The 16,085-nt window shown below is 38.5% G+C and overlaps 1 protein-coding gene across 1 annotated transcript in view; it reads left to right on the top strand.

The window, feature by feature from the left end:
- Window positions 1-15,653, top strand: part of MCM6 (minichromosome maintenance complex component 6) — a 43,523-nt gene extending 27,870 nt beyond the window's left edge. Inside the window, exons 12-17 of the mRNA XM_017514697.2 lie at window positions 2,827-2,955; window positions 4,175-4,336; window positions 7,584-7,719; window positions 9,339-9,494; window positions 11,064-11,203; window positions 15,154-15,653. Of these exons, the coding sequence (XP_017370186.1) occupies window positions 2,827-2,955; window positions 4,175-4,336; window positions 7,584-7,719; window positions 9,339-9,494; window positions 11,064-11,203; window positions 15,154-15,270 (840 nt within the window). The 3' untranslated portion in view covers window positions 15,271-15,653. The remainder of the gene's footprint in view (window positions 1-2,826; window positions 2,956-4,174; window positions 4,337-7,583; window positions 7,720-9,338; window positions 9,495-11,063; window positions 11,204-15,153) is intronic.
- Window positions 15,654-16,085: the final 432 nt, after the last annotated feature.

Raw genomic sequence — 16,085 nt, 5'->3', positions numbered from 1 at the left:
TTTTTTTTAATAACGTCTCACTGGAGACAGGGCTGGAGTACAGTGGCACAGTCTTGGCTTACTGCAACCTCCAAAGCGATTCTTAAGTCTTAGCTTCCCAAGTAACTGGGATTACAGATGTGTACCACCATGCCTGGCTACTTTTTATATTTTTAGTAGAGACAAGGTCTCCCCATGTTGGCCAGGCTGGTCTCTAAGTCCTAGCCTAAGTGATCGACCTGCCTCAGCCTCCCAAAGTGCTGGGTTTGTAGGTGTGAGCCACTGTGCCTGGCCTCAACTACACTCTTAAGATTTTAATACGATATCTTATTTTGTTTGTTGGGCTTTTGTTTTATTTTTCAGTCACCTTGAAAGAAACTGGGATGCAAAAGAAATTTTTTTTATTTTTAATCATGAGTTATTTATCTTCCTATTTTTTCCTGTCAAGTTGTTAAATGTATCTTACCTTTTTTTTTTCTTAATTTTAAGGTTGAGTGAAAAAATGTACATTTACTTGGATTCCGATGTTAATTATTAGTTATTTGTACTTAGACTTAAATATTTAACAATGCACCTCAGATGTGCCCAGAACTATAAAATGACACTTTGTAGGAACTAATTTTAGGCTATACTTTTTAAATCACAGAGCATGGAGGCTCTACATTTTATTGGGTACAATGCACAACTATTTATTACAGTGGAACTTTGTTATCTAAATAAAAGCCGCCTTTCATCTTGTGAGTGTTTGGAGGGCTTGGGTTTTTATTTAATTATTTTTTAAAGACAAAGTCTCACTCTGTCACTCAGGCTGGAGTATGGTGCCACAATCATAGCTCACTGTAGCCGCAATCTCCTGGGTTCCAATGGTCCTCCTGCCCCAGCCTCCCAAGTAGCTAAGACTACAGGTGTGTACCACCATGCCTGGTTAATTTTTTCATCTTTTTGTAGCAACAGCAACAAGTTCAAGACCCACGCTGGTCTTGAACTCCTGACTTTAAACCATCTTACCACCTCAACCTCCTGAATGGCTGAGATTATAGGTCTGTGCCATCGCACCTGGTTTGATTTGGAGGTTTTTTTTCTTTCCCCCATTTTTTTCCCCTTCACAATACAGAGACATATTTAACCACCAGATAATTGAGAGTTGTCTGATTTTCATAAATTTATGTTTGTTCATGATTCATTAAAGTAGCTTTAGTAGCAGATCAAGATATAAACCTTTACAAGATCAATTTGTAAACCTTTAAAACATTTGAGGAGATTTTTTAAAAAACTTTTTTGTTTTGTTTTTGAGACAAGGTCCCACCAAAACTTTTTTGTTTTGGTTTGTTTTGTTTTGAGACGGAGTCTCACTCTATCACCCAGGTTGGAATGCAGTGGCATGATCTCGGCTCACTGCAACCTCCACCTCCCGCGTTCAAATGATTCTTCTGCCTTAGCCTCCTGAGTAGCTGGGATTACAGGCGTGTGCCACTATGCCTGGCTAATTTTTTGTATTTTTAATAGAGATGGGTTTTCACTATGTTGGCCAGGCTGGTCTTGAACTCCCAACCTCAGGTGATCTGCCCACCCCGGCCTCCGAAAATACTGGGATTACAGGTGTGAGCCACTGTGCCCGACTTGTTTTGTTTTTGAGACAGAGTCCCACTTAGCAGGCCACCACACCCAGCTAAGTTTTGTATTTTTTGCAGAGACACAGTTTTGCCATGTTACCCAAGCTGGTCTTGAACTCCTGAGCTCAAGCTATCTATCAGCCTCAGCCTCAAAGTGCTTGGATTACAGGCATGAGCCACTGTGTCCAGCCCAAACAACTTTTTAATTAGAAATAATTTCAAACTTACAGAAAAGTTGCAAGAAATAGAATAGTTCATAGATCATTCATATACCCTTTACCTGATTCACATATTAACATTTTACCGTTTGCTGTATTACTTTACATCTCTATATGTTTGCACACTTTTTTCCTGAACCATTTCAGAGCAAGTTGCATATTTTGAGGGTTTTTCCCCCAATATTAATGACAATTCTGGGATGATTATCTTCAAACTTTAGTGACTAAGAGCACAGTCTCTGAAGCTAGACTATTCAAATTCTGGCTCCACTACTTACTGTGACCTTGGATAAATTACTTAACCTTCCTAGGCCTCAATTTGCCCATGTATAAAATGGGAATAATATCATTTACCTAATAAGGTATTTGTGAGGATTGTGTCAGTTAATACTTCTAAGACATGCTTATGACAACAGTGTCTGATATACTGAGGGCCCTATAAATATTAGTTCTGCTTTAATTTTTGTTGTTTTGGTTTTGAGACAGGGCTTGCTCTGTTGCCCAGACTGGAATACAGTGGTGCAATCATGGCTTCACTGCACCTTCAACCTCCTGGGCTCAAATGATCCTCCTGCCTCAGCCTCCCAAGTATTTGGGATTACATGTGTGCACCACCATGGCCAGCTCATTTTTTTGTTTTTTATTTTTTGTAGAGACAGGGTGTCACTTTGTCGCCCAGACTGATCTCGAACTCTTGGCCTCAAGCTATCCTCTCACATCAGTCTCCAAAAGTGTTGGGATTACAAGTGTGAGCCACTGCGTTTTACCCTACTATTGTTTTTAGTCAGTTAATTCCTTCAGGTATAATTATAGAGTGGGGTATTAGTATGCATTTAAAAGTTTGATTTTAAATCCAAGTTCCCAAACTTTCATCAGATACTTGGTACCCATTAATACTTCTTTAAGTGGCGTATTAGAGCTAGTTTTTGGCTATAAGTTATTTCTTACTGCCTGGGATAGTCTGGAGTAGATATACTGCTGTGACTATCAAAGTGATTTTCTTGTGTTTGAATTAGGTTACAGATTATGCCATTGCCAGGCGCATAGTAGATTTGCATTCAAGAATTGAGGAATCAATCGATCGTGTCTATTCCCTTGATGATATCAGAAGGTATCTTCTCTTTGCAAGACAGTTTAAACCCAAGGTAACCTACCCTTTTGCACTTGGATAAGGTAAAATGGGTATATTAAAAGTGGAATTTAAATAAGTGTGTTATATGGAAATTAACTGAACCTGTCATCTACCTTAATTCCTAAATTTTACAGCTTTTTTTATTTTTTTCTGGAACTGCAGTTGTTTTTTCAGGGGGCCGAGAAAGGGAACTTTTAAAAAATCTGAATAATTCCATGGTTTGTTTGGTGGTAATAAAAAGGTTTTTATGAGAGAAGAGTTTTCGATAACTGGATAACCTAGGACATTCTTTTATTTCAGTCATTGCTAAGAACCTTAAAATTGTTTATGTGCCTATAAATCAATAGTCTGCTGAATACTCTTGAATCTTTGTTTGAGGAAAATATTGGATTCCTCTAGCCCGTTATGATGAATATGAATTACTCTTTTACAGTGATTGATGTATTGTATTTGACTGACTGTCCTGGACCCAGGTGATCCTGGACGTAAACCCTGAAATGCTTTGCATTTTCCAAAAATAGGGTATGAAACGGAAAAAAATTATTTTATTCTGGTTGAGATTTTTACACTGTTGGCTGACTTGACTTTTGGGAGGTATTACTAGGTATTGATTGATTGTTTATCATCTTCACTTGATTATTCATGGGATTGCGGTTGGCTCTTACTGTCCCTGAAGAAATTTAGCCATTTAAAACTAAGGGTTATGAGTGACTCTTGTGTAAAAAAATAGCATCTATTCCCCATGACTGCATTCTGATATACTGATCCTGTATCTTGGCATGCTTCCTTAATATGTTGAATTCCTTGCTCTGAAAAGCTGAGGATCCTTTAGATATAAAGTTTATTGAAACAGCTTTTTTCCCCCCAAAGACAGCGTGAGTTAATTAATTGAGCCTCAAGGATAGTTTGAGCATTAATTTGTTTAATGAGCATTGACATCCTGAGGTGTAAAAGACCTTCAGCTTGTTAAGCAGCTTTTAGAAATGGTCATTTGCTTAAATACTAAGCCTGTCTTCATGTTCATAAAATTAGTATCATGGAATTCACAGGCCTTCTTAGTATTAGTTTCTTTTGAAAGGCATTTCAGTAGTAATTTATTGTCACTGGCTTCTCAGAGTTTCATCCCTCTCAGTTTTCTAAATGTTTCCAAATGGAAGGCTCTTAAACTTATGTTTACCATAGCTCTCATCAAGTAGAAATGTTTCTCTAACTTGAGTGATGATCTGAAACAGATTTCCAAAGAGTCAGAGGACTTCATTGTGGAACAGTATAAACGTCTCCGCCAGAGGGATGGTTCTGGAGTGACCAAGTCTTCGTGGAGGATTACAGTGCGACAGCTTGAGAGCATGATTCGTCTCTCTGAAGCCATGGCTCGGATGCACTGCTGTGATGAGGTAACAGAGTCACTTTGATGAGAGCAGAGAGAAACGGATTTATTGCCTTGTCGGCATTTTAAAAATCTTTGGTATGGGACGTAGTAGAATTTGCTGCAGATACATTTTTATATAACTGTTGCATGCTCATAGGATCATGGAATTCTTCCCTTTAAAAAGCTCGTTAAGCATTTGAGTGTAATTGTTAGACTGCGATGATCACGTCATAGGTTATAGAGTGCATAAAGAGGTAAGTTAGCATTAATACCTTTCATTCAGGAAAAATGTACTTAGACCCCGCAATGTACTAGTAGGCCTCCGCGCTGGCAATACAGATAAGATAATGTAGCCCCTGGCCTCAAAGGAACTTTCCTCCTTAGGTTGCATTTATATAATGTATGCTTTTTAGACTGTTCTTTGAGCCTTGTGTTCCACGAGGATAGGTCAATGGGTATTAACTGGGTAAGAGGGGAGTAGTACGAAAGGTCATTCAAGCGTCCCGTCTTTGCTTCAACCAAAGCAGCCCTGCTTTTGTGTAGTTTTATTAATAGGTTTGATGTAAGGTTTTCTTTGAAAAGGGGATTTGGCTTTTTTTACAGTATGACTGAGGTATAATTTATAAAGAGGGAAATGTATGGCATGGTGAGTTTTTTCACATACATCCTTGTTACTACCCAGCTCAAGATCCAAAACATTTTCATAATTTCAGAAAGTTTCCCTGCCTCTTTTCAGTGTTAGCCCTCTTCTGCTAAAGTAACCACTGTTCTGACTTCAGTCACTACTTTTATCTCCCAGGTTAATTTTTTGGCTTTTTTTCCCTGAATTTTCAAATTCTTTGATATGGTGCTTTATTGTTGACAAAGTACTTTCACACTAACCTTATTTGATATTCTTTGATTCACCTAATATTTTGTCCCCCTGTAGGGGACAAAAAATGAATGAGAGCCCCTGCCTTCCATTCCTGCTAATCTGGTAGGAGCGAAACATGTATTTAATTAGGCATGTAAAAAATTGGAGTGAGTGATGAAATAATCTATATACCAAGCCCCCATGACACAATTTACCTATGCGACAAACCTGCGTGTGTACCCCCGAACCTAAAATAAAAATTGGAAAGAAAAAAAAAAACAATCAGAGGGAGAATATGATGGAGCATCAAAAGAAGAGTACGGAGATGAATTACTTTATTACCAGAGAAGGAGGAGGGCTCATGGAGGTGCCAACATTTAAACCCAGTCACTGAAAGGTGTGCAGAATTTGAATAGGCAAGAGACCTTGGGGCAAGGTCATTCTAAAACCATGCTAACATTTGTACTTTTTAAATAGGTAGTAAATTTACATGATACTAAATATATGCACGTAAATTATATGCACAAATTTATTTTATGAATGAAATTGAATATCTGCATATATTTAAGAGCTGTTTCTGTCTCATATGTTTATAATCTTCATTAAAAAAACTATTTTGTTAGAAAGGCCTTTCTCACTCTAAGATTATAAAAAATTCCCCCATTATTAGCTAGTTTTCTAGTTGTTCCAACACCATTTATTGAACAATCCATCTTTTTCACACTGGTTTGGCATGCCTTAATTATATATTCTTGTGTGTGTTAGGATCTCCTTTTGGACTTTATATTCTGTTCCACTGAGTCTTACCAGCTCCCCTTACGTTGGTACCATGATGTTTTAATCTCTGGAGCTTTGTAGTAAATGTAGGGCTAGTTCCAGTGCATTGTTATTTTTCAGCTGTAAGGAACTTAGAAATCACTTTGCTCTGTTTTAAAGAAAAACCTGGCGCTTTTTATCAGTATAACATTGAATTTATATTAATTTGAAGAATTGAACACATCTTTGATTTTTCCTATTCAATAGTATAGCACTTAGAATAGGTTAGGTTGTACTACCATAAAATCTCATCTGCTTCAAACACTTTTTTTTTTTTTTGCTTCTACTACACATCCATTAGGTCATCATGGGACTCACTTTGTCAAGTCACCCAGATTCAGGCTGATTTAAACGTTTGAGCTTGACATATGTTTTCATGATGACAGAAAGCAGAGAAGAGAAGGTGGTGAGCCACCTGCTGTCTTCACCTTTTATCCAGAAATGTCACATACTCACATTTCATTCACCGGAGAAATTAACATGGCCACCCCTAAGTTCAAGTGGATAGACAAATGCCTTCCTACCAGGTGCGCAGAATGAGAAGAGCAAATATTTGTGAACAGTTCTGACTACCACACATAGCATTATCTTTCCACTTAAGTCTTTAGTTTCACTCAGTAGTGTTTTAAGCTTTTCTTCAGATTTTTTTCATTTTTCTTGTTAAATTTATTTCTTGATATTTTGTCATTTTTGTTGGTACTGGAGGTAATTTTTCCATTTCATTTTCTGTCTGGTTTCATTGCTGTTTAACATGAATATGCCACAGCTTATTTATCCATTCTTCTGTTAATGAGCATTTCAAAGTTTCCAGTTTGGGTTTTTGTATTAGTCCATTTTCACACTGCTGATAAGAACATACCTGAGACTGGACAATTTACAAAGAAAGACTTAACAGTTCCATGTGGCTAGGAAAGCCTCACAATTATGGCAGAAGGCAAGGAGGAGCAAGTTACGTCTCACATGGATGGCAGCAGGCAAAATGAGAATGAGGAATATGCAAAAGTAGAAACCCCTAATAAAAACCATCAGATCTCGTGAGACTTAATTTACAACCACAGAACAGTATGGGGGAAACTATTCCTACAATTTAATTATCTCCCACTGGATCTCTCCCACAACATGTGGGAATTATGGGAGTACAATTCAAAATGAGATTTGTGTGGGGACACAGAGCCAACTATATCAGTTCTTATGGGATATGTATGTCTTTGGGTTCATATGAGATTTATATATGTTTATATTTCTACAAGTACATACTTAGGCGTGGAATTGTTGGGTTGTAGGTTAATGCATGTTTTTCTGCTAAACAGTTGTGTCGATTTTTGTTTTCACCTGCCATGAATGAGAGTTGTTTCATATTCTTGCCAACACTTGATATTGTCAGTCATTTTAGCTATTCTAGTGAATTTATAGTGCTATCTCTGTGTGTGAGAGAAAGACAATGAGAGAGGGTGTGTGTGAGAAAACCAAAGCACCACTGTCAGGAGTGTGTGTGTTTGAGAGAAAACCAAAATACATACTACTGTGATTTCATTGGGAAAAAATCTGTTTGGTATATCAAGAAATCTAACTTAACTGAATTATTTCATCATTATTGGTTTAGGTCCAACCTAAACATGTGAAGGAAGCTTTCCGGTTACTAAATAAATCAATCATCCGTGTAGAAACACCTGATGTCAATCTAGATCAAGAGGAAGAGATCCAGATGGAGGTGGATGAGGGTGCTGGTGGCATTAATGGTAAGATGTTTGTTCATGTGACTATTTGGGAGTTAGGGACCAAAACATTTTCTGAGATTTCATGTGGTAGAAGTACACCTGCTGATGATTAATAGTCTATAGTAGCAAAAACGAAAAAGCAGATCCTGAGTTGTATCAACTGTTTACAAGTTAAAATGAAATTAAATCATTGATATAAAATATATATACTTGAAAGACTGAAAGAAAAGGCACCAAAATGGTGATAATAGGCATAAATTCTCTGGCTTTTACCCTTATTTGTATTGTTTTGCTTCTGAATTAAAAAAATATTTTTAAGCACATTAGAAGTGAAAAATATTAGAATTTTTATTTATTTTGAGATGGGGTCTCATTCTGTCACACAGGCTGGAATGCCTTGGCACACTCACGACTTACTGCAGCCCTAACTTCCTGGGCTCAAGTAGTCCTTCTCCCTTAGCCTCTCTAATAGCTGGGACTATATGCTCATGCCACCACTCCTGGCTAATTTTGAAAAAAAAAAAAATTTCTGTAGAAACACAGTCTCACCATGTTCCCCAGGCCAATAGAATTTTTTATTTTGTATGTAATACTGCAAATGGACTTTCAGATTGTGAAATTTTTATATCTCTAATCCCTCATATTCCTCCTAAGTTAGTTTTTGTCTTTACTAGTAGAGTTTATAAATTTGCCTGTAATTTATTTGTAAATTATTATATATTGTGTGCTTGGTTTTTTTGTTTATTTGTTTTGAGACGGAGTTTTGCTTTTGTTGCCCAGTACAATGGTTCAAGCAATTCTCCTGCCTCAGCCTTCCAAGTGGCTGGGATTACAGGCACCTGCCACCACACCCAGCTAATTTTTATATTTTTAGTATACACAGGGTTTCACTCTGTTGGCCAGGCTGGTCTCAAACTCCTGACTTCAGGTGATCTGCCTACCTCAGCCTCCCAGAGTGCTGGGATTACAGCCATGAGCCACTGTACTCAGCCAGATTATTTCATTTTTCTCTTTTTTTTTTTTTGAGACAAAATTTTTTGCTCTTGTTGCCCAGGCTGGAATGCAATGGTGTGATCTCAGCTCACCACAACATCCACCTCCTGGGTTTAAGTAGTTCTCCTGCCTCAGCCTCCCGAGTAGCTGGGATTACAAGCATGTGCCACCACGCCTGGCTAATTTTGTATTTTTAGCAGAGACAGGGTTTCTCTATTTGGTCAGGCTGGTCTCAAACTCCCAACCTCAGGTGATATACCTGCCTCGGAGACCACCCACAGTGCTGAGATTACAGGCGTGCCACTGTGCCCAGCCTTTATTTTATTTTTCGTTTTTAGTTTTTGGCAGAGGAGATCATGTGAGAATGTATGCTTGTTTTAAAATTAGTATTAAGTCTGGGTGTGCTGGCTCACACCTATAATCACAGCACTCTGCGGGAGGCCGAGGCAGGAGGATCACTTGAGCCCAGGAGTTCGAGACCAGCCTGGGTAACATAGCAAAGACCTTGTCTCTAAAACAAACAAAATAATAATAATTTTTTAAAATGAAATATCAGTATTAAATATAAGTAATATATTTCTGAATGCTTGACAGGGGGATGTTAGGGGCACAAAAAACAAGATTCAGGTGGTTAATTTTTCACTTAGGTCATGCTGACAGCCCTGCCCCTGTCAACGGAATCAACGGCTACAGTGAAGACATAAATCAAGAGTCTGCTCCCAAAGCCTCCTTAAGGCTGGGCTTCTCTGAGTACTGCCGAATCTCTAACCTTATTGTGCTTCACCTCAGAAAGATGGAAGAAGGTAAGGCTTACCTGGTACTGCTTACATGCTCAGTCATTTGTGTAAGCTCTGTTCACATAGGCCACTTGTGATTGCCAAACTTTGTGTTGTTCTGTCAGAAGAGAGTATAAGTTGTTAGATAAATAAACTCACTTCAGCAAAGTAAATTTGTGGAGTATCAGCATCCTGCTAGCCTGAACATTTCTTCACAAGTTTATCAGGCTAAGGTTTATAGGTCCTTTTTAATTTAATTTAATTTAATTCAATTCAATTTAATTTAATTTTTTAAACATTCTAAGCCTATTTTAATAATTTTGGGACCTGATAACATACGAAAGAGCACATACAAACGTTTTTACAAATGCTAAATAATTATTCCCTTACAATGGTCCTATCCTAGGGTATATTTTAACAGTAATTAATTCAGCCCAGAAATCTATACTATCAAAAGGTCATTGCAGACTAGGTAAAATCCTCATCTAGTTATTAGTTAAGCGTGGCATCCAGACACTAGTACACTTCCTACCCTTGACTGCTCTATGATGCTATTTAAAATTTTATCACCCCGTAGTTAACTAAAAAGCAGAAGGAAAAATGGCGAATTCAAGACGTAGAACCTAAACTTCTACTTGATAGTGAAGCATCAGATCATTCTTACTTAAAAGTCCCAAGAATGACTTGTGCTGGCTTCCTGGAATATTTTGTCATCACAGTATTTGGTCTGCTGTGAAAGAAGAGAACAAGAAATTGTAGTTGCTGCCGTTGTTCCCCTGGGAACTGTAGACCAGTGGGAAGAGAGAAAGCAACAAAGTGGCCACTAGGACACCTCCGCTTTTGTCCCCATTCCTTTCTCACATAGAATGATTTGGAAACTCAACATGTTCTTGATTCATGTTATATGTCATAATTCTCTTTCTTCCTTATGCAACTAAGTTGTAAACATAGCAGAAGTTGAGTTTTATGATAGTTATGTTATCCAGGTCCCAACATTTCCTGTGTGTTGAGGGTTCTACCAGGACTTTCTAAAAGTCTGGTAGACCTTGGACTTGTTAAAAGAAGCCGACAGTCCAGTTAGTAAGGTAAACCTTGCAAAATAGATGGGTAATTTTTAATTTTGAGTGAATGCTTATGAATTTTACTTATTAGTAAACTCCAGTTCCATAAAGCCTTCCCCTTTCTACAGAGGAAAAGTAGTTATGTTTCAGAATTTTTGCTTGATGTTGCCTCATTCCTAATTGATGCTTTCAGTTTCTGTTGGAAAACATTCTTAGAAGTGGTGAAGCATAAGATGAAGAAAAGACCTTCATACTTTGAAATCCTAATAGCTTTAAGAAATGTATTCCTTATCATCTCTATTTTATTAGGTTTTTCTCCTTATGGATAAAAGAAGGCATACTTTAATACAAGTGATATGACGTGTTATTTCAGGCTTATGCTAGAACATTGTGGACCTTATGTCAGCAGATGTACTTTCGGACAGGTTGATGTTTATCTAATCTGTACATTATATTGTCGTATATGTGGCAGAGATTTAACCAAGGACTGACAGTACAATTTGCTAGAATAATTTAAATGTGTTTTTTGTTGTAGAAGAAGACGAGTCAGCATTAAAGAGAAGCGAGCTCGTTAACTGGTACTTGAAGGAAATCGAATCAGAGATAGACTCTGAAGAAGAACTTATAAATAAAAAAAGAATCATAGAGAAAGTCATTCATCGACTCACACACTATGTAAGTGCAGAAATGCGCTTGCTGTGGTATCGGGGAGGGAGTTCATGCCCTGTGACTGTAGGTTCACTAGTGAAATTTTTTTTAACCTTTGTTTGTTGTGAATCATTGGAGTGTAGTCAGAAGTATGAGTTGTAAAACAGGGGAGAATTAACAGCAGGTAAATGATTTATTTCCTCTGCTGAAACCAGCAGAATTGAGGTTAAATCTTGGAAAGTGGGATTAAGGTCTTACTAGTTGGGTGTTTTAAGCTTCTGTTTTCCACCCTCATATTCGCCCTTGGTAATACTGTCACCTACTTTCTATGCTTCATTTTCCTCACATCTTTAGTTCCTAGTTCCCACCTTGCCCAACCCAATAGTCACTCTTCCTTACACTTTGAGTTTTTTGTGTCTTACTTGCTTGGCAAAAACCTCAAACTTAGTTAAATAAAGCCTCTTTTTTTTTTTTTTTTTTTTCCTCTGTAGTACCTTTATCTAAGCAGCTAAAAGTATCTGGAGAAAAGCATACAATTGTGAGCCCAGTCTTATTTAAATTGATGACCAGGAATCTCAAGTAGACAGTTCTTAAACTCTCATCAACCTCATGACAGCACTGCCCAGTGCAATTCCTTTTACTTGGTCAGTTCTTTGCCTTAGTCTCTCACAAGACCATCGCATGCCTTCTCTCCACTCCTGTCAGCTGGCTATTCTCAGTACTTAGCCTGTCCACAACTTTGTTACAGTTTATCACTCCTAGAAATACTGTCTTCTTCACTTGGTTCTGAGTTACTATATCCTCCTGGGTCTTTCTCACTGATTTTTCCCTCTTAGTCTCTTTTCCTGAGTCTGTCTTTTTTATTTATTTATTTATTTTGAGACAGAGTTTTGCTCTCATCGTGCAGGCTGGAGTGCAGTGGCACAGTCTTGGCTCACTGCAATCTCTACCTCCCGGGTTCTAGCGATTCTCCTGTCTCAGCCTTTCAAGTAGCTGGAATTACAGGCGCCCACCACCATGCCTGGTTAATTTTTGTGTTTTTTTAGTAGAGACAGGGTTTTGCCATGTTGGCCAGGCTGGTCTAGAACTCCTGACCTCAGGTGATCCGCCCACCTGGGCCTCCCAAAGGGCTGGGATTAACAACCATGAGCCACCATGTCCAGCCTGAATCTTTCTTTTCTTACTTTACTCTCAGATCATTTACATTCATTACCTAAGTGATCTTACTTGGTTTTATGAATTTACCCATCTACTGATGACTTCCACATTTATGTCACCAGCTCTCACCACTCCTCTAAACTCCAGATGGATAGAGCTGGTTGCCTACTGATGAGCTAACAGGCGTCTTGTGCTTAATGTGTCCAAAAACAGAGTTGTTCTTCCCTGTTTGCAATTGAGTTCTTACTCAATTGTGGTAGGTAGGCCAAACGCCTTGGAATTGTCTTTGACTTCTTGGTTCCACTCTCCCCTCGCAACAACTGTTCAGCACCAAATCTTGTGACCCCGGCCTTCAGTGTGTGTGTATTTTCTGTTCTCTTTTTACTGCCCACCCAAGCCACTAGGCCTGGACTGTTGGAGGAGCCTCATCATTATCCTTTTTTTTGTATTGTTTTCCTGCTCAGCAGCCAGATAGGTCTTTTTAAAATATAAATCACATTATTTTACTACCCTCCCTTCCAGTGCATCTCTCACATTAGAATGAAATCCAGCCTCCTTGTCATGGTCTGCAGAACTTACCCAGTAAACCCTGTCTGCCTTATTCACTTCATCTCACAGTGGTCATCCCCTTGCCCATCCCACCCCAGTGACACTGACCTTGTTCCCTAGACACACCAAACATGAGGGCCATTGCACTCACCCTTTGTCTGTTTCCTTAGATATCCTCCTCCTCTCCAATGTCTACTCAAATGTTACCTCTTCAAAGAAGCCTTTCTTGCCTAGCCTGTCAAAACAGCAGCCTTCTGCTCTTGCTGTCACCCTGCCTTGTATTTCTTCATAATGTTTAACATGGCCCAGAAGATATTCTTTATTTAAGTCTGTAGTTTGTCTCTCTTACAGCATATAAGCTCTGTAAGGTAGAGACTTGGCCCAGGAGCCTACGGTGGTGCCTGGCACATAGCAGGATCAAATATAAGTTGAATGACTGAATTTTCTTATTACATGGCAGAGATTTAACCTTTGTGCCAATTCAGTTCACAGTGCTCACTACATAAATATTACAGAGGTCACGTATTAAGGTTGTGTCTTCTGAAAAACCGTTTTCCTATGAAAGTATATCAGTATGTGATTATTGGAGGGTAGGGAGATGTGAGAACAGCTACTCCAGAGTTGCTTTTCTAGTGGTAGGACATGCCTGTGTGCTCCTTGGGATCCATGTAAGGTAAAATGACCCAGGCAAGGAATCTACTTCAGGACTTTGGAACACACTGTTAATCTAACTGATCTAAACTTTGATTACCTTTTTATTTATTTAATTTTTGAGATGGAGCCTTGCTCTGTCACCCAGGCTAGAGTGCAGTGGTATGATCTTGGTTCCCTAATCCCTGCAACTTCCGCCTCTTGGGTTCAAGCGATTCTCCTATCTCAGCCTCCAGAGTAGCTGGGATTACAGGTGCCTGCCACCACACCCCGCTAACTTTTGTATTTTTAGTAGAGATGGAGTTTCGCCATGTTTGGCCAGGCTGGTTTCAAACTCCTGACCTCAGGTGATCCACCCGCCTCAGCCTCCCAAAGCGCTGGGATTACAGCTGTGAGCCATTGTGCCCGGCCTGGACTACCTTTTTAAATTTGGCTTACCACCTGAAGTAATTTGCTACAGAAAACCAGAGAGCTTACTTACACCGTGCTGATTACATATGCTTCCTGTGAAGGTATGTTAGCACATTGAGTGAGTGCTTGAAAGTGTCCAATCCAACTGCAGGGGTAGATTAGAGAGGGTGATTATTTTGTTTGTTTGTTTGTTTTGTTTTAAGATGGAGTTTCAGTCTTGTCCAGGCTGGAATGCAATGGTGGGATCTCAACTCACTGCAACCTCCACCTCCCAGGTTCAAGCAATCCTCCTGACTTGGCCTCCTGTGTAGCTGGGATTACAGGCACTTGCCACTATGCCAGCAAATTTTAAGTAGAGATGGGATTTCACTATGTTGGCCAGGCTGGTCTCAAACTCCTGACCTCAGGCAGTCCACCCGCCTCAGCCACCCGAAGTACCTGGATTACAAATGTGAGCCACCATGCCCAGCTAGGACAATTTTTTTAAAAGTGTCCAACCCCCCTTAGTGGCATCAATGTTTATACTATGGAGCACACTTTTAAGGATCAAATCACAATTTCCTGAGTTCCTTTCTATGGGCTTGGCTAGGAGCTCTTCTCATTTATGAACCTTTTTTACTGACCTATGATTATATCATGGTCTTAAAATCTATCATCAGGATTTTAAGCCAGATGACATGTTCTGCCTTTTTTTATTAGCTCAGTGAAAATTTTTCTACATGAATTTTCTTCGTAGATTGTTTTCCTAACTCTATGAAATGGTGGTATATGAAATGTTCAGTGGTCAGTAATTAAAAATTGCCAAATGATATTACGTATGAAACAGACTTCTAATTTGTTAGAAGATTTTGCAGAATTGTATAACCTTAAAATTCAAGCATTACTTCCTTGTTTGAAGTTATATTTATTAGCATTTGATGTAATGTGCCAGGAACCCTTATTAAAATCACATCTGTTAAGCTTACTTAAGTACTTCTTAATTTTCCACAAGGGGTTTATGGTATCAAAACTCAGCATCCTGATAGGAACAGGGTTTAGCAGAGCACTAATAGTGATATTTAAAATATCGTCCTTTTCCTAGGAATTTCTAGTTAGGAAATGAAAGAAAATGTTGATAGTAAACTGTCAGAAGAAGGATCAAGTCTTATATATCTGGACATTTGTATAATACTGCTTGAAATCTAAAGACAAATATTTGTGTTTCATAGGATCATGTTCTAATTGAGCTCACCCAGGCTGGATTGAAAGGCTCCACAGAGGGAAGTGAGAGCTATGAAGAAGATCCCTACTTGGTAGTTAACCCTAATTACTTGCTGGAAGATTGAGATAGTGAAAGTGACTGATCAGAGCTGAGGAACTGTGGCACACCACCTCCTGGCTGGAGCTCTGGTAGGGACAGAAATGCTTCTGGAAGTGATGCTTCAAGATTTGTTTTCAGAAACAAGAACTGAGCTGATGGTCCTGTGTGTCACATTCGTCACAAGCTTTTATACCAACACAGGCTTCAGCACTTCCTTTGGTGTGTTTCCTGTCCCAGTGAAGTTGGAACCAAATAATGTGTGGTCTCTATAAACAATACCTTTGTTTTGTTTTCATGTATAGGAAAAGGCCCATTACTTTTAGGGTATGTGCTGTCTTACCGAGCAAATAGCTTTTTTAATTGCCAGCTACTGCTTTTATTCATCATAATACAGTAACTTTTTCTGAAGTTGTCTATTGGATTTCTTTCTACTGTACCATGATTATTGCTTCCATCTACTTGTGAATGTGAGTGTTTCCTTTGTTGCTTAATCTGGAGTGAAGGGGTAGAACTGTGGCATTATGGATTAGGTTTCTATGAGAAGGAGGCATTAAATAATTCATATGAAAACTAGAGGCCTTAACGATAACTTTCCAAGGTTAATTCCAGTTTTTTTTTTAATGTTTATAAAAATTAGAAGTTTATTATACTTTTTAAAATTACTCTTTAATAATTTCATTTACTTCTGTGTCCTAAGGTTAATTTCTCAGGATTGTTTTCAAATTGCTTTTTTAGGGGAAATAGGGCATTTACTATATTACAAGCTGTCCCCAAATTTTATGATCTCCTTCCAGGAAAAATTATAACCATTTATGATACTAACAGTTCCTGAGACTTAGC

This window comes from Cebus imitator, unplaced genomic scaffold, assembly GCF_001604975.1.
Source record: "Cebus imitator isolate Cc_AM_T3 unplaced genomic scaffold, Cebus_imitator-1.0 Scaffold534, whole genome shotgun sequence".
NCBI classification, from domain to species: Eukaryota; Metazoa; Chordata; class Mammalia; order Primates; family Cebidae; genus Cebus; species Cebus imitator.
Note: the sequence above shows the minus strand (reverse complement) of the source record. Positions and strands in the feature narration are given on the sequence as shown.